This window comes from Rhinolophus sinicus, linkage group LG11 (genome assembly GCF_036562045.2).
Source record: "Rhinolophus sinicus isolate RSC01 linkage group LG11, ASM3656204v1, whole genome shotgun sequence".
Classification (NCBI taxonomy): domain Eukaryota; kingdom Metazoa; phylum Chordata; class Mammalia; order Chiroptera; family Rhinolophidae; genus Rhinolophus; species Rhinolophus sinicus.
This window is the reverse complement of record NC_133760.1, coordinates 11,821,667-11,844,620: the sequence shown is the minus strand read 5'-3', so window position 1 is coordinate 11,844,620 and position 22,954 is coordinate 11,821,667. Positions and strand designations below refer to the sequence as shown.

Sequence of the window (22,954 nt, the reverse complement as noted above, 5' to 3'; positions counted from 1 at the left end):
AGAATGAGGAAATTTAGTGGTTTGGCAGGATCTCCAAGATATGTTTTTACGAAAAAGCAACGCATAAATCGGTAAATATAATATGCCAACTTTTGTGAAGAAACGAAAAACGACCACCAGATTTGTATTTGCTTGTGTATACATAAGGAAACTGAAAGGGCAGACGGTACTGTGGTTACAAATGGGGGTAATGGTGGCAGGTACTGGGTGGAGGGGGGCAGGGATGGAAAACTTTTCACTGTATATTTTATATTTTGGAGGGCTTGTGAATAGATTTACCAAAAAATTTACATAAAAATTAAAAATTGAATGAAAGAAAAAAATCCAGAAATTTCAAATATTCTTGAGTATATAATTTATCATGCAACAAATACAATATTCACTTTGTTTGCCATTTGAAATGCTTCAGAAAACACAAAAATCAATCTTACACTAAAAACTGTTGAACCTGACAAGACAGCACATATTCTGACAATTTCAAGTTCTCTCCATAGTCCTAATAATTCGGCTTTAACTCCTTTATTCCTATCATCGCTATTTGATGATTCCTTTCATCATCATTAGTGGCAATTTTTCTTCATCAAGCCTTAATTTTATAAAACCACTCTTCACTTTTTAAGTGAAGCAATTTTGCAAAAACGTTTCCCAAATGCAGGGAAAAAGTCAGGATCAATTACAAACTCAACCTAAGAGGAGTCATAGTGCTTTTGACATTTTTTCTATTTCTTTTCTGAATCTTTTTCATAAGCTTCCCCTTTTTTTCAAACTGTGCATTGCTTTGTTCTCATATACTGTGACTTTTAAAAAAATCAAGTTACAGGATTAGTGTAAGACTTTTGAATGCAAAGGTTCTTCTGGAAGTAGTTTCATCACTAAACTATTCTCTATTGATAAACTTATCACAGCCAAGTTCTTCTATCAGAGGATTGATAACTTCAGATGCACTCAGAGCTACAGTAAACGCTAACATATCAAAATCCATCCTTTGAGGATTCCGCCGATATTCGGCATCGAACGCTGCTTCCCGGGCTCTGCAGGCTTCCACAAACCGCCGGCGGCGTTCTCCAAGCTCCTGTATTCTGTCCAGAGCAATCGGGTAGTTTTCCACGTAGCGGCGGAGGAACTGCTGGTAATTGATCCCTAAAACGCTCAGTGGGTGACGGAGGCGGAGATACGGTAACGCTGCCAGGCCTGGGCCGTTCCCGGACCTGGACCTGGGCCTGCCCTCAGTACCCTCTTCCTCGGCTGGCTCCGCCAACAATCGGGCGACCTCTGCCATCCGGGCTTCCCTGGCGACCGCCGCCGTCGCCGCCGAGCCTTCCCTGGACGCCGCCATCGAACCTTCTCGGGCCTCCTCCATCCGACCGTCTCTGGGCGCCGCCACTGGATCTTCCCAGGCCGCAGTAATCAGACCTTCCCTGGCTTCCCCAGAACTCGTCCGGGCCGGGTCCCACCTCTGCTCGCCTACCTCCGCCTGCGGATCCTCGCGGTTGCCGTGCGCCGCGCCCATCTGCCGGACACTGCTGTCTGCGGGTCGTTCGGCCATCTCAGACCCCAGGCTCAGCTTGGCCGCTTCCAGGAAAATGGAATAACCGCAAAGCGCGATTACGAGTGTGCTCTGAAGTGCGCGTGCACGAGCGCGATCCGCACGGGTAAACGCTGTGTACAAACTGGTGTGCGCGAGCGTACATTTTTACGGTTGAACGCAAGAGCATTGCGCATGCGTCATCCTCAAGTGCCTGGGAGCCTCCATGTGCCACCTAGCGGCTGGAAGCGCCAACACACTTGAAATCGTCCCCATCCCATCGCTCTGAACATTACAGTGCCCAGCTACATTTTACTTTTCGACCAGCTTAATGTTTATAAGAAAGTCTTACAAGATCGCTTCTTGTTGGCTTTCCCAAGATTCCATCCTCGGATACTTCTCTCTAAGATTCTTCTCTAGTGATTATAATGCCAGGCCCATTATTTTAGATTCGTGGTTTTTTTGGGTGGGGTGGGGTTTCTTTTTCCCATTTATTCATTTGCCTATCTTCATGTACCAGTCCTGTTGACTTTTTAAAAAAATTCTCCATCACCTTTTCTCCCCTTTAAAAATTTTAAAATTATAGGTGACATTCTAAATTATTTAATATTAATTTCAAATGTACAGCATAGTGGTTAGACATTTATATGATTTAAGAAATGGTTGCCCTGACTAGTCTAGTACTCACCTGGCACTATACATAATTATTACCATATTATTGACTATATTCCCTGTGCTTTGCTTTACATCCCCATAACTATTTTGTAACTACCAGTTTGTACTTAATCCCTTCATATTTTCACCCTGCCCCCCCAACACCCTCCCATCTATCACCCCAACAAATCTGGTACCCATCTGACACCATAAATAGTTATTATTAGGTTGGTGCAAAAGTAATTGTGGTTTAAAAGGTTAAAAATAATTGCAAAAACCGCAATTACTTTTGCACCAACCTAATACAATATTGTTGATGATATTCCTTGTGCTATACCCTACATCCCCATGATTACTGTGTAACAACCAATTTGTACTTCTTAATCCTTTCCCCTTTTTCACTCACGCCCAAACCCCCTCCAATCTGGCAGCCATCAATATGATCTCTGTATCTATGAGTTTGTTTCTGTTTTTTTTGTTTATTCTATTCTTTAGATTCCACATATAAGTGAAATCACATTTCATCTGTCTTTCTCTGTCCTACACTTCACTCAGCATAGTACCTTCCAGGTCCATCCATGCAGCCGCAGATGGCAAGAACACATTCCCTTCCATGGCTGAGCAATATTGCACTGTATATATGTACCATCTCCTCTTTATCCATTCTTCCATTGACAGACACCCAGACTGTCTCCACATCTTGGCCATTGTAAATAATGTGGCAATGAACATATGGATGCACATGACCCCTCAAAGTAGTGTTTTGAGCTTCTTCAGATAAATACCCTGAAGTGGAATTACTGGGTCCTTCTTTGTCTCTTGTTATAGCCTTTGATTTAAAGTTTATTTTGTCTGGTGTAAGTATTGCTACTTTTTGTTTGTTTGTTTCCATTTTCATGAAATATTTTTTTCCATCCCTTTACTTTCCATCTGTGTGTGTGTCTTTCAATCTAAAGTGACTGTAGGCAGCATATGTAAGGGTTTTGTTTTCTTATCTGTTCAGCCCTCCTATGTCTTTTGGTGAAGAATTTAAATTTACATTGAAAGTAATTGTTGATAGACATGTAGCTATTGCCATATTATTATTCATAATTTTGATCTTTATTTCTTTTCCTTCTTAAAGAAGTCCCTCTAAGATTCCTTGTAATACTGGTTTGGTGGTCATGAACTCCTTTAGATTTTTCCTGTCTGGGAAACTCTTTATCTGTCCTTCAATTCTAAATGATAGCTTTGCTGGGTAGAGTAATCTTGGTTGCAGGTCCTTACTTTCCATCACATTGAATATTTTGTGCCAATCTGTTCTGGCCTGCAAAGTTTTTGTTGTGAAATCAGCTGACAATCTTATGGGAGCTCCCTTATAAGTTACTAGTTGCCTTTCTCTTGTTACTTTTAGGATTCTCTCTTTGTCTTTAACCTTTGCCATTCTAATTATGTGTCTTGGTGTGGGCCTGTTTGGGTTCATCTTGTTTGGGACTCTGTGCTTCCTGGACTTGTATGTCTATTTCCTTCACCAGGTTGGGAACATTTTCGGTAATTATTTCTTCAAATAGGTTCTTAATCCCTTGCTTTCTCTCTTCTCCTTCTGGTATCCCTATGATGTGAATGTTGTTACTCTTGATGTTGTCCCAGAAGTCTCTTAAACTATCCTCATGGTTTTGGATTGTTTTTTCTTTTTGCTGTTCTGATTGGGTGTTTTCTGCTACCTTGTCTTCCAAATCACTGATTTGATCTTCTGCTTTATTTAGTCTGCTGGTGATTCCTTCTAGTGCATTCTTCATTTTGATTATTGTATTCTTCACTACGGTCTTGTTCTTTTTTTATGGTTTCTATGTCCTTTTTTATGCTTGCAATCTCTTTGTTGAAGTTCTCTCTAAGTTCCTTGAACATCCTTATAACCATTGTTTTGAACACTTTATCTGGTCGGTCGCTTGCCTCCATTTCGTTTAGTTCTTTTTCTGGAGTTTTCTGCTGTTCTTTCATTTGGGACACATTTCTTTGTTTCCTCATTTTGGCTATCTCTATGTTTGTTTCTATGCATTAGGTAGATCTTCTATGTCTCCCAGTCTAGCCTTTTGTAGTAGGTGCCCTGTGCAGGCTCTGGCCTGCTCCAGGTGCTCCAGGAATGTCCCTTGTGTGGGTTATGTGTGCCCTCCTGATATAGCTGAGTCTTGGTTGCTATTGGCACATCAGTGAGTGGGATTGACCCTCAGGCTGATTGGCTTGGGGTTTGGCCATGTCCACAGCTTACAGGCTGCTATGTGTGGGGCTTACCCCACTGAGTGGGATTAACCCCAGTGGGCTCTGGTACCTGTTGAGACTTCCCTTTGGAAGTGCCTCTTATGGGGCTAATTGGGTGGTGCTCTGTTGTGATTTTACATCAACGTCCAAGTATGTTGGTTCTGGGGTCTCTTGGGAGGGGCTCTGGTGCAGGCCCAGGTCACCCACTGCCTGTGACCAGCCAAGGAATATGTGGCAGGAGCTACAAAACAATCCATTGTTGTTTGCTGCCTGTGCTAAACCTGGAAGCACGTGTGAGACGCCACACTGTAAAGGGAGAATATCTGCTACCAGTACTGGGTCTGGGGTAATTCCACAAAAATCCAGGACACCCAGAGGCCTGCTGCCACCTGCCAGCTCCCTTAAGGTTCAGCCATTGATAAAGTCTTGTGCCAGTACACGAGTTGTGTAACGCAGGATCTCAGGGAGTCATTAGAGGGAAGAATTGTGGTCAACAGGTTAATGTAGACTCTGGTTTGGTGCCAGTCCTGAGCCTGGAGCTACTTAGCAAAAGTCTCAGAGCACACTGAGACCAGCTGCTGACTGCCGGGACCTGTGGAATCTGATAGTTTTCCAAGAAAGAGTGAAATGTGGGTGGGGCTGGCTGCTTATGGAGAAAGTGCTTCCTGCATTTGGGGAGTTCAGTGGGGTGAGGTCCCAGTGAGTCAGCAGGGTGGAAAAAAGAGATCAACAGACCAATCAGATTCAGATTTGGCCATAAGCGTAGGGGGAGGGCTCAATACATTAAAGATGGCAGCTGCCTGCCACCTGCATGGGAGAAGGCCTCTCTCCCAGGAAAAATGGTGATTGTCCTCCAACCCTTTCTCTGAAGCTACACACATCATTCTGTCCCCCATATGCCTCTGATGCCCCACAAGTTACTATCCCTCTGCTGGAGCCCAAGATGAGTGCCTGCGAGTGAGAGAGTCTATGCCGGGGCTGTTTAAGAGGACATCTGGGTTTTCTAAAGCCTTCCATCCTGGTTGGTCAGAATCCCCACTGTTTTTCACAGCCAGATATTATGGGGACTATTCTCCCCAGTACCAGCACTCTTGGCTGGGGAGGCTGGTGTGGAGTTGGGGTGTCTTGTTCCTCCTGGGGGAACCTCTGTGGCCGAGATATCCCTCCTGGTTTTCAACCAACACACAGAAATTTGGGGCCAGCCAGTTTTGCATCTCTGCCCTTCCTACCAGTCTTGGCGTGGCTTCTTCTTGACTCTGTAGTTATAAAAATTCTGTTCAACCAGACTTCAGATGGTTGTCTAGGTTGATTGTTCTATAATTTAGTTGTAATTTTAACGTGTTCATGGAAGAAAGCAGGCACCGTGTTTATCTACTCTGCCATCTTGGATCTCTCCATCACCATACCAATCCTGTTAACTGCTAATACTTTATAATACTATTCCCTTCTTGTTATCTTTAAAATTGATTTGCTAGTCTTGGACATTTATTTTTTTCTAAATCTTATTTGTGCAATATAACATGCACAAAAGTATACAAAATACAACTATAGAGTAGAATGATTGATCACAAAGTGAACATCCATGTAACCACCACTCATGTCAAGAAACTGACTAGTATCCCAGAACCCTTCCCACCTTCTTATCACTACCTTCCCCTTTCTACCCAGAGGTAACTACTATCCTGATGTTAATGGTAATCATTTCCTTGCTTTCTTTTACTACTTAGTGGTGCATTACTAATAGCGTAGTTTAGTTTTGATTATTTTTTGAACTTCATGTACTTTCATGTCTGGTTTCTTTTGCACATTATTTTTATGAGATTCACCCATGATTTTCATTGTGGTTTGTTTTCCTAATAGTTCGTTTTCCTGCATATTCATTACCACTCTTTTTATATGTCCCATAATATTATGACATGCATCTTAAATATTAGCTCTCCAGTTACTTTCTCTTTAGTTTAATTAACATTAAAAACATCATAAAAGGAAATTCCACCACTGATTTTGCTGGTGGTGACCCCCATCGTGATGCCATGATTCATGGGCATCAGAAATTAACTTTAGTGGCTCATTGTTTTCTTCTCTGTCAGGAGTAGCTATTTTACTGAGGCATTAAAGTCTCATCTATACATCATGAGGCTGCATTTTTATTTTCCTGGACCAAGTACCACATTTATAAAACACGTCTGAGATAGATTTCAGGTTAGCTATTGCTCCCAAGACTGATCCTGTTGTGGGTGTGCAACCTAACCTATACGTAGAGTCTAGCAGGTAGCCTAACATAGATTAAATTTTATTTAGAATTCATAACTTTGCTTGGATTTACCTGCAAACCCACTTACATCACCCTAGATTTTATAAGGTCTGTGTAATCATATCCTGTAATTTGCTAAGAGTTTAACAGAAAGTCTGATGTTAGTTAAATTCCCTTCCATACCTATGCCATCCCTGACACTGATGATTGCTGGAGCTGTTTTTCAGGAACAAGTCAGGATGTTTGGCAGAACCAGGGGGTTGGTCCCATGAAACCAACTGAGGCCAGCCGAAGCGGCTTGGACCCTCTAGTGCCCTTTTCATGAACTTTTCTCATTATACCCTCATTGGAATACTACAATCTCCCAGTGGTGGAGATTTCCCACCATCTTTGAACATGCGATGTATATATAGACATGTTTTCTAACTGCGAATGTGTAGCAATGTCCCCACCTATATACGCAATAAAGAAGTTCACCTTGATATTTATGCATGATTTTCCTGAATAAAGATGAATCTGATCCTTTGTTAGGGGACACACCACTTTGGGAAGTGACCTCCAGTGTGTGCTTGCTTGCAAAAAGTTCCTTGTCATAAAATCATCTTAGACTTGTCTTTTGGCAGGTAACTCCTGAGTAACTGACCCGGTTTGGTCAGTAACAGCTGCAGCGTCTCAGTCTCTGACTTGCTGCCATAATTTCAGGATCACTGAGGACAATTTCAGTTATGCTGCAGACTAAGCAGTTAAGGGAGCCAATAGCAGGGGCTCCATGTTGACTTTTTTTTTTCCTGGACAAGACGCTTTATTGGCACCAGGACACGCTTGCACAGCGCGAGCATCTGCCTGTTTTACACTAACATGTAAAAGGACGCGGCCGAGGCCCAGGCAACTGGCTGCCTAGTGGTGCTGCTGTCGGAACTGGAGGCCGCAGTAACCACACGTCCCAGTCTTCGTTTCTTTGTCCAAGTTGATGTAGACCTTCGGGTGGCCCAGCGCCCCCCCACCGCCATCACACGCTATCACGCGGCTCCCCACGTCACTCACGGGCTGCTCAGCTATCAGGTCAATGGCAAAGTTCTCATTCACCTCTTTCTGACGACCTACGAATAGAATTTTCCTGTAGTCTTTACCTTCATAAGCCTGGCCGGTGTGCGTGACCTTCTCCCTGGTCGGCGAGATCCGCACCCCGAAACACCTGGCTCCCGGGGGAAGGCTCAGCGCCGCCGCCCCTGCACAGCAGCCGGGAGAAGGTCACTGCCGCCGCCATCTTGCGGACTGACCCTTCCATGTTGACTTTTTTTTACAGAAAAAAAACACACGAGAATCACACCTATGGTCATATGATTATCATTTTAAAAGAGGAGATTAAGAGTTTATAAGGAAAAGAATGGGATCTGCTTCTCCCAAAGGCCACAAAGCCTGTAATAAATAGCACTGGTGGGAAATTTGTCCTTGCTCTAAACAAAGATTTTTCTTGAAAGGATAAATACTCATGTTGACCTCAGAATTCAATCAATACTTTGATGGATGTGGGATGAAAGCACAACTCGGAATCTGCTTGGGACATCTGGGTACATCACAATGTCATTTCTGCATTTTTATCTCCTCTTATTATCCTAGGCCTTATATCTTCTGCTTACTAGATGGGCTGGGTCGACTTGTTGGTAGACACAGATGCTTCTTCCTCTAAGCTCTGATGGGGACGATTTTCCAGATTTGTGAATCTCTTCTGATTCATTTAATGCTGTGGTGATTTCTAAACAGGATGTTACAAATCTTGTCTCTTTCCAAGATTGTTACTGCGCTGTATTAATTGCAAAAATGGCCCCAATTCTCCACCCTCCCTGTTTCTACACCCTTTGTAATATGAGTTTGCAGCCCCTTTCCTCAAGATGTAGATTCTTTTTCTCCACCTCCTGACTCTGAGCTGGACTTATGACTTACATTAACCAATAGGATGTGACAGACCTGATAGAGTGTCAATTTTGAGAGGATCTCAAGAGGCGTTTCCTGCTTCCATTCTTGGTCAGACCCCTGTCTCTTTCATGAGAGCAACTCTGGACTGGGTTGCTGGAAGGTAAAAGACAATATGGAGCTGAGAGAAGTGGTGTCAGACAAAGCACTCAAGACCCATCAGTCCCAGCTGACTTACCATCTGACCTAACCCAAATAAATGCTTATTGTCTTATGCCACAGTGTTTTATGTGATCTGTCATGTGGCATTATTGTGGCAATAGAAAACTGCTCTAGAAATTGGCACCAAGTGTTGGGTACTGCCCTAACAAAAGACTAAAATATGTGGAGTAAATAGTGAGGAAATTGTTACTGGAGCAGAAGAAATGGTGACCCACGTCGTGAAGTAATTGGTATTGTTGCCTATAGTTACTTAGAAGATGGAAAAATTCTAGGTATTTGGCTAAGGAGATCCTTAGGACAATGCTGGTTATTCATTGATAAGTATGGTAAGGCATAACAAGAGAGGGTTGACCTATAGAAGGAATTGGCTGATTTTTTAGGAGAATTTGGAGGAAATATAGAAGGACTATGACTTGCTAGGTTGGGAAAGAAAACCTTTTCTCATATCCAGTTTCTCCAGCCAGAGAATATCAAAGAGAAAAACAGCCTGTGAGCATAGATCAAATTAAAGGTGTGACTTTATGACCCTTTGTTATGACCTCCAAAAATATGAGGCAGTACCTAAGAGGGCATCCCAGCTAGACAAAGGGTTTCCAGGAAGCTTAGGACCATAGTCCTTAAGAAACCTGATCTTAAAACAGCAAGGAGTCTAGAGAAAAAGGCTTGTTTTTTCCCCCAGCTTTACTGAGATATAATTGACACACAACATTGTATAAGATTAAGTTGTATGTGATGATTTGATATACTTATATATTGTGAAATAATTACAATAGGAAGTTAACCCTTTCATTACCTCACACGATTACTTTCTTTTTATAGTGAACATATTTAAGATCTACTCTCTTAGCAACTGTACGTAATACAGTATTAATTATAATCACCACGCTGAATATTAGACCCCCAGGACTTATTCATCTTATAACTGGAAGTTTGTACCCTCTGGACAACATCTCCCCACTTCCCCCACCCCCCAGCCCCTAGGAACCACCATTCTACTTTTTGCTTCTCTGAGTTCAGCATATGCAAATATACTGTTTCATTAAAGATATTTTCCATCACCCCATCCTGTTGGCCTCAGGAATTATAATGGTTTGAGATTAGCTTCCAGCAGAACTGTAAAGTTCTTGGACAATTCTAGAATGCAGGTTACATTCTGCCTGTCACTGGGGCAAAGGTAGAAGCACAGGAAGACTCAGGATGCTTTTAGGAGCTTCCAGCGTGATTTCTCCATGGTTTGAATCTCAAGTCAGAAGGGGGTTTATGATTCTATTTGGGGAAAAAGTCATGTCAGTAGTAAGATATTAAATTAAATTATATGATTATTGCTCTAGGGGACCCATGTACCACAAATCAGACAAATGTGGTTTGGAGCCCCAGCTCTGACGGGTGAAGATCTTGTTTGTAAATTCCAGTGGATAACTCTTCTTGCATCTTGATTGAGATTCCATATCCTGAATCTACTGTTTTGGTGACTTATGATTGGTAAGAAATTCAATGACAAATTCAATGTACATTTTCCCTTTTGGCCTCAATGTGTTTGGAGTTTTGGCTCATTAATTCTTAGTCCACTTGACATTAGTTTAAACAGGGTGAAGCCTTTCCCCAGTATCCTGTTGGATCAGAAGAAGAGAGGGTATCAATCCTGTAATAACAACTCTTGTGCAACAAGGTCTCCTCTAACCAAATCCTTGAAACAGGCCCAATCATTTTCTCTGATGGCTAATGATATGAAGAGTGATATGGTCAAGATCTCTGTGATGTTAATTCTGTTACAGTATCTTCATTCTTTATTGTTCCTAACCCACCCATAATAGAGGCAAACTTACTAACTATTGGCAAGTATTTCACTGTAATAATCCTATGGACCACTCTTGTCTACTTGAATACTGATAACAGTGTTTGGTGTGTAGGAAATGCTTAATACATATTTATTGAGTCAAATAATGAATTATTGTTTTCACAGGCTATATTTTTCCAGCATTGCATGACAACCTCTTTATTCTTCCTAATTCTTAAAAAAAAAAAAAAAGAAAATTTCTATTTAGGTTACATTGATCTTCTAACCAATCAATAATTAGATTATTAATTGTCTTCCTCTTGGATCTTTTCCAAAGATGTATTTTTAAAAAGTTGGTCATTGTACTTTAATCTCTAGCCTACAAAGGCTAGCTCAAATTTTTAGTAGCATTCTTCTGCTGTCCTACTTTAATTTTTTTCTTGCTGTCCTTTTCCCTAAGTCACTACTGTGAACAGACGTTGGAAAGACAAATTTCCACATAAATCTCTAAATAGAGTTCAGTACTCAGAGGATCCTGGAAATGGTCCTCCAGAATCTACACTCCACTTAGAACCGCTAGGCAAAGTGTAGTGAGTTTGGCCCATGGTTTCTCTCCATTGTCACCCTAGGGTCAGTCTTCAGCCCACTAGAGGGCAGTCAAGTCAAATTCTTGATAGAAACAAGGGCTTGATGGAACAGAGTTCCAAGGGACTTTTCCAGATTTGCTGATGGCTTCTGAGACTGTTGGTGCTGAGAGAAAATTCAGGCTGTCATGCACCGCTCATTTCTTCCTGTGAGTGTTGTTTGGGTTCATGTCAGAGCAGTTGATTTATTAAGTGCTTCCTCTTATTGTTAACTTGTTGAGTGGGGGTTCTCCTCTGAAACTTCCTATGTGTTTTGTGATGGACCATTTCTGGAAGTCCCTTCAGAAGTGGAACTGAGATGCCCCATTCAAAACCTACTGGTTCTCGGACTTCCAGTAAGTAAAAAATTCAGCGAAGCCTTCTTGTCTCTGTACCTTTCCCCCCTTTGTGTTTCACTAAAGAAAATGAAGCGGAAACTCAGCTTATTCATTCTGCTGGGTCAGATAAAATTAGGTTACACTCAGATAAGTGTTTTCCCAAACCTCCTTAATACCTCTTGTGAAGGATATTACTATGCTCCACATAATAACATTAATCCTGCAACAAATTATTCTTCTAACCCACTGACTGGTTCAGTCCTGTTTGCACATTGGAATCACCCAAGAGCTTCAAAAACTGTTCATGCCTGAATCCTTGAGAGATTCTGACTTGATTATTGTCAGAAGCAGCCTGGAACTGGGGTTTTTAAGAGCTTCCCGTGTATTTTTGAATACACAAACTTGTGATCTGGAATCTTCTGATCTGGAGTCAGATGTGCTACCATTGTGCTATGGGAACTTCCACCTCCCCAGCTAATTCTAATGCATAGCCTACACTAGAACCACTGTTTTAACTGAACTCTTACAATAGTCCCAATTCCAGGTTGAAAGCTAATGAGACTATCACTTGTTCAAGACCATGCTGTTAATTCAATTATATTGCCTTCATTTTTTGATTATTTCGAATCCATCCACAATACTGGCCAACTGAAATACTACGAAATAGTTCACTGTAATATACCTACACTCCCCAGCCCTTGTTTATTTTAGCACCTATAATGGTTTTTGACAAAAAGTATATGTTTATTGATTGAATGAGTTCATATTGTTGCAAGATATTCTTTCACAATACCAAGGTCTCCAATATACCCAGAACCATTCTCTTTTCATCCAAATTTAAAAATAAGTGACATTGTATTTCTTGGTAAATCATTACTCACTTAATGCATTGTTTCTTACTGGCTTTTCCTTCAACAGCTATATTAAAGAAAAATGGATATTTTGCTTCTATGTGTAGCCTGCAAGACCACAAAGCCTACAAAGGAAAACTGCAATTGTGCCTGACATGACTCTATTGTATGATTTTCCACCTCCAGGAGAGAGAGACACTGTCCTTGTTTCCCAGACCTATGAGTTTCACAAATGCTTTTCTTTATAAACATTAGTGAATACTGCCAATAATGGGTGACGATATTCACTAACTTAACTGCATTATAAATAACTCAGGCTGAGCCTCTAAAACCTCTAAGCCTGATAATAAGAAACCGCAGAAGCATTTTCTTCCTTAAATAAGTCCTATATCTAGCTGCTGTGCTACAGCTTCCTGAATAGATCAAACCTTTGAACCCTCTCTCCACAGAAAGTAGTTTTCTGGGAGTCCTGGTGCAAATCCATGGAGACGGCTCCCCAACAGAGGCTGCAATCCTCTTCTAAATGCTTTAGTTGCGATCCCACTCCCTGCTACAGCTGCCACAAGGGGGAGAAATATTACCTAGTCCCTTCTTTGTCCAAAAGATATACTTACAGTAGTCTTTATTTATAGGTATACTCAGAAGCCACAGCTGAAATAGTCAGGAACTTGAACTTTGGGGTCACTTAGATCTGGTTCCAAGCACCTTTTTCGAGTTTTCTCAGCCTCAGCCCCAAACCCTAAGGAGCTTCATTCAGTTGAGGCTAAGCCTGCTTTCCTCAGGTGCAGGCTACAGGACCTTCTTGGATATCAGAGTGAGGCCTTCATATAACCCTGGTCCAGTGGTTAAATATTTAGTTAACTAATCGCCCACAATTACTTGGCAGACAGGGAGGCACCATTACTATGGTTCTTGGTGCTGATTTCCTTCCCATGTACCTCATTTCACTACCATTGCTCCCAGTTTTTGAGAACTTACTGGATACCACATGTTTTTAGCACATACTATGGACTGAATTATGTCCCCCTCCACTTCACATGTTGAAGCCCTAAGCCCAGTGTGACCATGTTTGGAGATACTAGGGCCTTTAAGGAGGTAATAAGGTTAAGTGAGGTCACAGTGCTAGACCCTAATCCAATAGGACTGACGTTCTTATAAGAGGAAGAGGCACCAAGGACACGTGTGCACAGAGAAAAGACCCTGTGGGGACACAAGAGAAGGCTGCCACCTGCAAGCCAAAGAGAGAGGTCTCACCAGAAACAAACAGGCTGGCATCTTGAACTTGGACTTGCAGCCTCCAGAGCTGTGAGAAAATAAGTTTCTGTTGTTTAAGCCACTGTCTGTGGTGTTATGGCCGCCGTCATAGACTAGTATAGCTCACCTATTTCTCTTCTAATAGCCTCCCTGTCCCCACATCCCCTAGGCTATGAGACGACTCCAAGCTCAGGGAGACTTGCTCATAGGACTGCCATCCACTCACGACCAAGATGTTGACTCTTCCATCCCTGTTGTACCTCCCTATTCAAGGGCTCATGGGAGTAAAAAACGACGGAGAGCCACAGTAGAAACTCACCAGGGTGTGGAGAAAATGGAAAGGCAACTCTGAACATGCCACTTCATCAGCCTTGGAAATCTTTTCTCTTGTCCACTCTTATCTTGTAATTGGAAAGTGCAATCCTTCCTGCTGTGGTACAACTCTTCCCTTCCACTGTGAATATCTGGGGAGTTAGCTCATTTGTGTGACTGCCTACAAGTGACTTCGTAGCTCTGTGACTCAGTTTCCTCATGTATGAAATGGGCATAATAGTACTTACCTGAGGGTTGTGATTAGTTAACTGAGGTAACATGCCTGTTACAGTGGCTGGAACATAATAAGTGCTGTGCACATGTTGGGTATTTATTGTTGCTATTATTCTGGACCATCCATCGGGTGCCAGCTCTCCACCTTCAGTTCATCCTCGGGTTGTATAGGTGTCGCTGATGTCGGTGCTGGGAACAAGGCTGCTCACTTTTCTCCTGAAGGCTGGAAGTTTCCGCCAGGGAACACAGGGAGAAGGGCAGCTGGTTTGGCGCCGGCGGAGGGGATGGGCCGGGCATGCGGGGACACAGGCACATCTTACCAGGTGTCAGGCATTGTCTAAGATCCCTTCTCGTGTCTTGGAGTTCTGAGACGCCTTTTTAAGGGGCATCTGGTGAAGGTTCTTCTAGCCACTGCTATGCCCGCTCTGTCCTCAGAGCCTCTCCTCTCTGTGACTGAAGGCTCTCTCAGGAGACTTGCTCCAGTGCTGGGTTGACACAAGTACTTCATTTGCTTCATCCTTCGTCTAAGATTTGTATGGCTCCAAATGAGCTGAAGCCACAGCTGTCGGGAGTGAGGCTGGACCCGAACTCTCAGGGTACAGAAACTCTTCCCCAATATATGTGGCCTCCCTGGGGTCCTAGTGAAGAAAGACTCCGGGCTGGTTTCTGAAATCCTAGGAAATTCAGGGAAACTTGATTAACCTGTAGATGACCACTAGCACTGCCAAAGCACGAAATGGTGTAGCTCAAATTGAATTTTGAGGAGAAACCATTGGAAAGTGTTTAATGTTAAGGAAACCACACATTACCTGACGATTCTACTAGTTTAGCAAAGCCTCTGCTGCCATAAGGTGGTGAGACAGGCATGTGATGAGTAAATATAGGATAAACAATTTAGAAACTGCTATTTCTCAATCAGTGAGAAAACACTTTTCCTGAAGCAAAGAGCTGTTCTTCTAAAAGAACATTCCAAATGGTTTTAAAGGCTAATCCTACTAAGTCCCAAAAAGGTGACTTTGTCTCCATCGATCAACTTTTGCTATGGTAAAGAACATCACCCAAATCTCAATGGTTTATGACAGCAACGTTTATTTTTACTTATATTACACATTTGCTCTGGGTCAGCTGTGCCTCTGCTCCACATAGCTTCCTCATTTCAGGATCCGGCCTGAAGAAGCTTGCCTATTTGGGACATCCCATTTTTGTGGCAATATGGAAAACATGAATGATGGAACTATGCAATGCTCTTCAAACTCCTGTTCAGAAGTGACACTCATCACTACTGCTCACATTTCACTGGCCAAATTAAGGCAAACAGCCAAACCTGGTGTCAATGGGTGGGAAGTCTATTCCTCTGTTAGGACCAATAATTTACCTCCCTAATGCATTTTAAAGTGTTTCAGAGCACAGCAAAATTAATGCAACTTCTAAATTCTTTGTATAAAGTAAGTACAACAGCAGTTTTAAAAGCTGAGAAAGACCAAACAATAGCAGTATATAGCAATCTCACTCATGAATATTGATGGAAAACCCTAAGCAGAATATTCATGAACAGCGTCAGGAGCACACTAAAAGAATACATCCTGACCAGACTGTTTCACATCCAGGATCATGCATTATTACAAAGTCTGTGAATTCATCATAGGAATGGATCTAATAAGTACCGTTTAATTATCTCCATGGCCAAAAGGCCTTTGACATAATCCAACCACCAATCCTAATAAAAGAAAAAATACTAAAAAAATAGGGATAGAAAACTCCTTTACATGGTATACGAGTATACATGTAACCCAGGCCCACAAAAAGCATCATACTAGAAGTGAAAATACTAAAAGTATTGTCTCTAAAGATGAGGCTCACAATTATTACGTTGGTGCAAAAGTAACTGTGGTTTTTACAATTTTTAACCTTTTCAACTGCAATTACTTTTGCACCAACCTAATATCTTTCTCATTTGTCACTGTAAAGAGTTACTACTATCCAAAGAAATTGTTCAAAAGATTTAACCAAAACCATAATTCTATTTAAAATATCCACAAAAAGACAAAAATCTAGGAATAACCTAAACAAAAAATATGTAAAACCTATTTGAAGAAAAATTTAAATTCTACTGAAGGATGAAAAAAGTACATGAAGAAATCAATGGGATACCCAACCAAGTTCTTTAATAGCAATGATCAATATTATAAAGAAGCAATACTTCTTTTTAATTCATAGATTAATGTGATCTTAACAGAAATAAAGTACTTATTTTTGAAACTGGTAAGTTGATTCTAAAGTTTACGTGGAACTATAGCCCAGCAAGAACAGGTAGGAAAACTCTTAAAAAAAAGAAAATGCTAAATGGGAACTACCATTGCCAGATATTAAAACCATATGATAAAGTCTCAGTACTTCAAACTATGTGTTGCAAGTACATAAAAAGTCATGGAAGTGGGTAGTCCAGAAATAGAGACAAACACAATTTAATTTTTGATAAAGTGGGATCTCAAACTTAAATCAATGAAGCAATAGTTGGACTTTTGGTAAATGGTATTGGGACAACTGGGTAGCAAAACTCCATTTGAATCTTTACCTTACACTGTACATCAAGATAAGTTCCAAATGGTTCAAAGATTTAAATGGGAAAAAAAGAAACTAAAAATAATTGAAAAGAAAATATAGTATAATTTCTTTATAACCTGGGAATGAGTAAGAAAAAAATATGTCTCAGTATCCAGAAGCTGTAAAAGATAAAAACTGAGTAAATGAAAAACAAAAAGTTCTGCATTATAAAAAGACTTTCACAATAATCAAAGACAAGTAAATTGGGGGAAAGTCTCTGCAACTCTTATCAGACAAAAGGCTAATCTAATACATAAAGAGGCTCTAGAAATCAGTAAGAAAAAAGACTAATAATTCAATAGGAAAAGGATAAAAGCTATGGACAGGTAGTTCATGGGGAAAGAAATCAATATGGATACATAAAAAAGAATTTAACCTTGACCAAAGAGAGGTCTGGCCTTTGCCCTTGGCTTCTGGGAGATAACTTCTAAGCCCATGGTGTGTCATGCCTGATAGAAGTGTCTTTGTTTACCTGGGGCCCTATGCCTAGCCAGATAACTACAATGTCATTTAGAGTGAGGGCCTTGGGGAAGCCAGATAGCAACAATGTGATTTATAGTGAGGGCTTTGGGTCATGAGTTTTTAGTCAACCTCCAGAGGGACTGGGGATTGAAGTCAGCTATGTGGGCAGTCGACCATGGAGGTTCAAGACTCTGGACACCAAAGCTCAGGTGGGCTTCCCTAGTTGACAATAATCTGTGTGTATTATCACACATTAATGCTAGGAGAGTAACAGTGTCCTGACTCCACCGGGAGAAGACATCTGGAGGCTCCACATTTGGTACCCTCTTAGACTCTGGCCTAGAGACTTCCTCCCTTAGCTGATTTCAATCTGTAGCCTTTCCCTGTAATAAACTGTAACTGTGAGTGTAACAGCTTTCTTTTGGTTCTGTAAATCTGTCTAGTGAATTGTTGAACCTAAGATGGTTGTGGGGACCCCCAAACTTGCAGCTGGTATCAGAAGTGAGGGGAGTTTTGTGTAGACTGTTCCTCTAACTTTGTAGCTGGCTAACTTTCACAACAGCTATTAGACCTATCAAAGGATATTCAACTGAAATCAAACAGCTATTTTTACCTGTCAACATTCCAGAAATTTAAGAATACAATGTACTGGTTGGGATGGGAGGCAACAGGCACGCATCTCCTCTGTGGATGAAAGTGCAAATCAGTAAAACACAGATGGAGGAAAACATTGATAGAAGCAACATCTATTACAATTATAAATACATATACCCTTTGATCTATTGGAATTCATCTTGTGGATTTTCTTGCACGTTTTATATATACAAAGCTATTCACTGTAATATTATTTGTAACAGGAAAGAAAAGTAGAACCCAAATGTTTATCAAGAAATAACTGGTTAAATATATTACAGTACATCTGTAGAACGGAATAGTGCACCTTTGTAGAATTAGGAAGATTTCTATGTAAGGATTTAAAAAGACCTCTAGTTATAATGGTAATTAAAAAAAATCAAGGCATGAACTAGTATACCGGGGATGCCAAAAAAATGTATACAAGTGGACACTTTGTTCAGCGTTGCTCAAGCAGTAGTTTTCTATAATCAGAAGTGTCTGGACGCTGATGGTAACACTTTGAGCACCTGGTGTAATTGCAGAAGTCAAACGTGACTTGTATTCGTCTTTTGTTATCGGTGTATATTGGGTATTACAATTTTGATACAGTTTTCTTTTCTTAAAATGTGTATACATTATTTTGGCACCCTTTGTATATATCTTTTGTGTAAAAAGAGGGGGAAAATAACCTATATTCGTATTTGCCTTTTGGTCTACGATGACATTTTGGAAGAAAACACAAAGAACTAATAACTGACTACCTATGGGGTTGTAGTGGAAACAAGGGGAAAGGGAACATGCAAAGAAGATTTTTCACTGTATGTTTTATACCTTTTCTCTTCTCATAAACATGTCCTTCCCATATTTCAGATGTTCTTGAAAACATTATAACACATAATATATACAATATATGCTTTGTTCTATTTTGATTTTAACTGTCATTTTAAATACACAAAAACACAAAATTAATCTTCCACTAAGTAATTGATCTTTGTTGTTATGACACGAAGGCATCACAAATTCTAAAATTTCAAAAGTTCCCAGTAGTTTTCCAGCCCTAATTCTCCAGGTATGCATAAATTCAGAAATTTGGTCTTGTAGTTATTTTTCTGTTCACCTTGGTTAACATCCATGGGCTCTATTATTGGCAAATTATTGAGCAAGGTTTATTCTCACAAAACCAACCTTTATAGTGAGGCAACCATAAAAGATACTTTCCACAGTGCAAGGACAATAATCGTCATCAATGAGCATTTTTCTGAAAACAGCCTTCAAAAGACCCAAGATTCATTCCACTTGTTTTCTGCTGTTTCCCGATGATTTCCTTCTTTTTCAATCTTGTAAGAATTGTTCTCTTCTCCCTTAATTACACAGTTTCCCCCCAAGTAAAGACGGTCTAGTTGTAGGATTGGCAAACAATTCTGTGAACCCAAAAGAAAATGACAGCGTCCTCTGAAGATGGCTTCCTTCTCTCTCAATGTAAAAGGCGTCGCGTGACTCTACTCCCTGTCTTTGAGCCTATCACAGCCGAGTTCCGCAGCCAGACGACTGAGAGCCACAGATGCAAAGAGATCTTCGATAAATGTAAAATAATCCAGGTAGACACTGGGATAACACGCTTGCCAGCTGGCGTCGTGGGCCACTTCCCTCGCTCTGCACACATCCATAAACACCCAGTTGGGTACGTCAAACCCTCTTAACCGGCTGCCGCGGGCGTTGGGCACCTCTTCCCCAAACACTGGCTGCGCTTGCCCGAAGTCAGGCCGGAAACCTTCGGGCTCGCGATGGGGCCGTGGGCACGCAGCCTGGCCGCGGCCGTTCTCATTCTGGGGCGGGGGCCGGGACCTGGGCCGGCTCTCAGGGTGTCCTTCCCCGCGTGGCCCAGCCATCGGGCCTGCATCTGCCACTCGGCCTTCCACGGGCTCCGCAGGCCGCGCCAGGGCCGTCTCCCACGTCTGGCCACCTACCTCCGCCGGCGGAAGGTCGCGCTCGCCGTTCGCCGCGCCCACCTGCGGGACACTGCTGTCTGCGTGCTGCTGGGACATAGCCGACCGCGAGCTGAGTGCCGCCGCTCCCAGAAACACCGAACTACAGCGACAGTGCGATTGTGTGTGTGAGCACGTAAGCGCGTGCGTGTGCCAATTCCTGTGCGCGTGCGTGCCGGGTGCGTGTACGCGCGCGCGCGTGTTTTTAACGCTTGCGCTTGAGTGGCGGCCACGCCTGTGAGAAGATTCCTCATACTAAGTTCCAGCCGGGAGGCAGTCGGCCCTAGTCCCCAACGACGGACAGACGCTGCTTCATGTTCCAAAACTGAGTCAAGTAATTCTTTGCAAGACACACCTACACAGGTCTATCTCAGTCCCCATCTTATTTTAGAAAGCGCTGCAAGGTTAGGTTCTGGAAACCTGAAACGATCTTCCCACGGCCACTGTTACGTCATACTTTCCCCCTCCTCACATTCCCCTCCCTCCTTCCCTTACTCTCTCTTCCCCTGCTACCTCCTCCCTTCACTTCCTCCCCCTCTCTTTTTACCGCTCTCCTCATCCTGTTTTCCTCTGCTTTCATCTCCTCTTTCTCCCAGCCTTCCGACCTTCTTTTTTCTCCCTCTCGAGTCTAACTTTCTGGCAGACTTCTCTGCTTACCCTGCTGTTGTAACCCTGCAGAGTGCCAGCTCTCACTGCTGTAACTTCCAGGGGTTCTGTGTTCCAGGCTCCCGTGTAATGCCACCTCTATGCTTGGGTCTGCTTCTGGGCCCTCTGTTCTCTTGTATTAATTTATTTGCTTATCTACATCAATGCAAATTGTCTTATTATAATTACATCATACACTTTAATATATGATTTATTGATATCTGATGAGGCTGAGTCAGTTTGAGAATTTCCATAAAAATCCTATTGGGATTTTGCTTAGAAATTCATGGTTTCTTAGATTAATTTAGGGGAGAACTGGAATCTTTTAAAATTGATTATTCTCCATAAATGTGGTATATGTGTCCACTTATTCAGGTCTCCTATTAAATTATGTGTTTTACAGTTTTCTTTATAATTGTTTTGCAGACATAGTAAAACTGTTAATAGAACTGGTAAACAAATTCAGGATGTAGTTTGCTTGGAAAGGTGAGGACTTGGGAGGCAATTGGGAGAGACACCTATTTTTGATATTTGGATTATTTCTAGCTTTTCCCTAGTATCAATGGTATTGCTATGAGCATTAAACAATGTTCCTGGTTAAATATTCAGGTTAGAACTGAGGGACACTGGCTCACTCAGTACTCCTGTACTCTCTCCACACACCTATTTTAAGTGGCTTCTCTGTGCCAGGCCCCACAAAATTAACATCTCTGAGCCCCAAATCAGGCTTTCTTTCTATGTGACAGCTTTCACACAAGGGACCCTGAGAATGGGACAATCTTCAGGGGTCGTGACACTTGGTTTTCATTTATTGTTATATTTATTAGTTTTTTATGCCAGAAGATGACCCTGTTGTTTTACTGCTTTGTATCTTCCCAAGGTCACAAATGTCCTCAAAATACAAGCCTCTGATGTTGGCATTTAAAGTCTCTAAGATAGGGATCCTGCCTCTCTGATATTTACCAAACTTTTAAAGTTCATCTTGTGAGCCCTGAAAATAAAATATTGCTCTAATGCCATAAACATGTAGCTAGCACTTCTTTCTTTCTTTGATTATGTTGCAACGTCTTAATTTTTACATCAACTCCTTATTGATAGAACACACTACTATTTTAATATTCAGGATAATTACTAATTCTTGTTGAATTATTCCTATATTAATGTTGTGTCTATTTTGTGAGGGAAGGGTAAGGAAATTTCCATCCCTCTTGATAAATGGTTTGAGACCATTGTGTGGAATGTAGGTCTGTCTTACCATTGCAGTTTTATGAAAATGAAAACATTTTTTTTCTGAGCAACTTTTACAGCATCTTTGTTCTTTGTGAAAAAATAGGTGAAAGATTTAAAAATTGTTGCGTGATTCATATATGAAATGCTGATGAAAATGGACTTTTCTCCAGGCTTAAACTCTGTTGCATAAAAATTCCTGTTAGAAAAATCTGAAACAATTCAGATATTTGGGTTCAGAAAATCCAAAGATAAATTTATGCTTCATCTATCAGGATTTTTTGAGCTATGACTCATTAAAAAAAAAAAAAAAGTTCTCTTATTCTGCCCGTCCTGCCCTTCACTTGGGCAGCACCATGGACAGCGCCACAGAGGCCGCTTTTGCAGATTTGGGCGTCAAGAATGGTATTAGAGCAGAGCTTTCTCTTTTCTTTTGGGGGTGTCAACACAGTCTGGGAGGAGCAAAAGAACTGGGAAAGGAAGGCTTTCTACTTCTTGAGAAATGCCTTATTTGCTGAGAGACCATGAGGAATTTGGATTGAGGAGGTTTGAGAAAAATGGGATTTGGGGAGGTCCCTTCAAAGAGGCACTTCAAAGATTTCTCGTTGAACCTTGATCGCCATCAACTCTCTATGTCATATCTCTTTCTCTGAGACATCACTACTGGCCACCACGACCACAGTGAAGTAACTAAGATAAAGATGAATGTAACAATCCATGCGAGGTGGAATGGATGGATGAATATCCTTCTAGGACGGGCAGTTAATGTGTTTTTGTTTAGCAGGGCCACGTAGGGTTATGCGGGACATTCAAATAAAATGGTCACCAGTCAGGGGGAAAGTTGATAGGAAACCTAACTCATGCTTTTCTCAGTAAGCCAGGGGCCCCACGATAATTTTCATCTGCTTAGAGAAAGAATTGCCTAATCCCTAAAACAACTTGTAGGCTAGTGATGGGGTCCCGTGACCCATTATCAAAATTCAGAAGTGATGAAAATTGAGACAGGGAAGGTGAAAGGAAGAGATGGTGCCTAATCAAAACCCAAGAGTTTACAGAGAGAGAGCAGGAAATTTCATTCCAGTGAGACCAGGAAAAAAGGCCTGAAGAGTAGCTTGTGCTGCCACCTCAGGGTATCGGGACGGGAGGTTGGACGAAGGGTAAGGAAATAAGCATACCAGTTAGAAGGGGGAGTTGAAGAAGCTGTGGCGATGGAGTCTATT

General features: G+C 41.7%; 3 protein-coding genes across 3 annotated transcripts; all 3 read right to left on the bottom strand.

Annotated features, from left to right (window-relative positions):
• Positions 1 to 323: 323 nt before the first annotated feature.
• Positions 324 to 1,724, bottom strand: LOC109457992 (EP300-interacting inhibitor of differentiation 2). Its single transcript, XM_019751304.2, has one exon. It carries the CDS (start codon positions 1,544 to 1,546, stop codon positions 878 to 880), a length of 669 nt encoding a protein of 222 aa, XP_019606863.2. The 5' UTR covers positions 1,547 to 1,724; the 3' UTR covers positions 324 to 877.
• A 5,724-nt stretch (positions 1,725 to 7,448) lies between these two features.
• Positions 7,449 to 7,938, bottom strand: LOC109443236 (NADH dehydrogenase [ubiquinone] iron-sulfur protein 6, mitochondrial). The gene is given in 2 exon segments (XM_019723499.2): positions 7,449 to 7,905; positions 7,907 to 7,938. Coding segments are annotated over 2 exon segments (369 nt in total). The 3' UTR covers positions 7,449 to 7,568.
• Positions 7,939 to 15,265: 7,327 nt separating this feature from the next.
• LOC109457996 (EP300-interacting inhibitor of differentiation 2) lies at positions 15,266 to 21,525 on the bottom strand. Its single transcript, XM_074314329.1, has one exon. It carries the CDS (start codon positions 19,920 to 19,922, stop codon positions 19,377 to 19,379), a length of 546 nt encoding a protein of 181 aa, XP_074170430.1. The 5' UTR covers positions 19,923 to 21,525; the 3' UTR covers positions 15,266 to 19,376.
• Positions 21,526 to 22,954: the final 1,429 nt, after the last annotated feature.

Coding starts and splice junctions, on each gene's coding strand:
- LOC109457992 (XM_019751304.2), bottom strand. CDS start 1,546: ATGGCCGAACGACCCGCAGACAGCAGTGTCCGGCAGATGGGCGCGGCG.
- LOC109457996 (XM_074314329.1), bottom strand. CDS start 19,922: ATGTCCCAGCAGCACGCAGACAGCAGTGTCCCGCAGGTGGGCGCGGCG.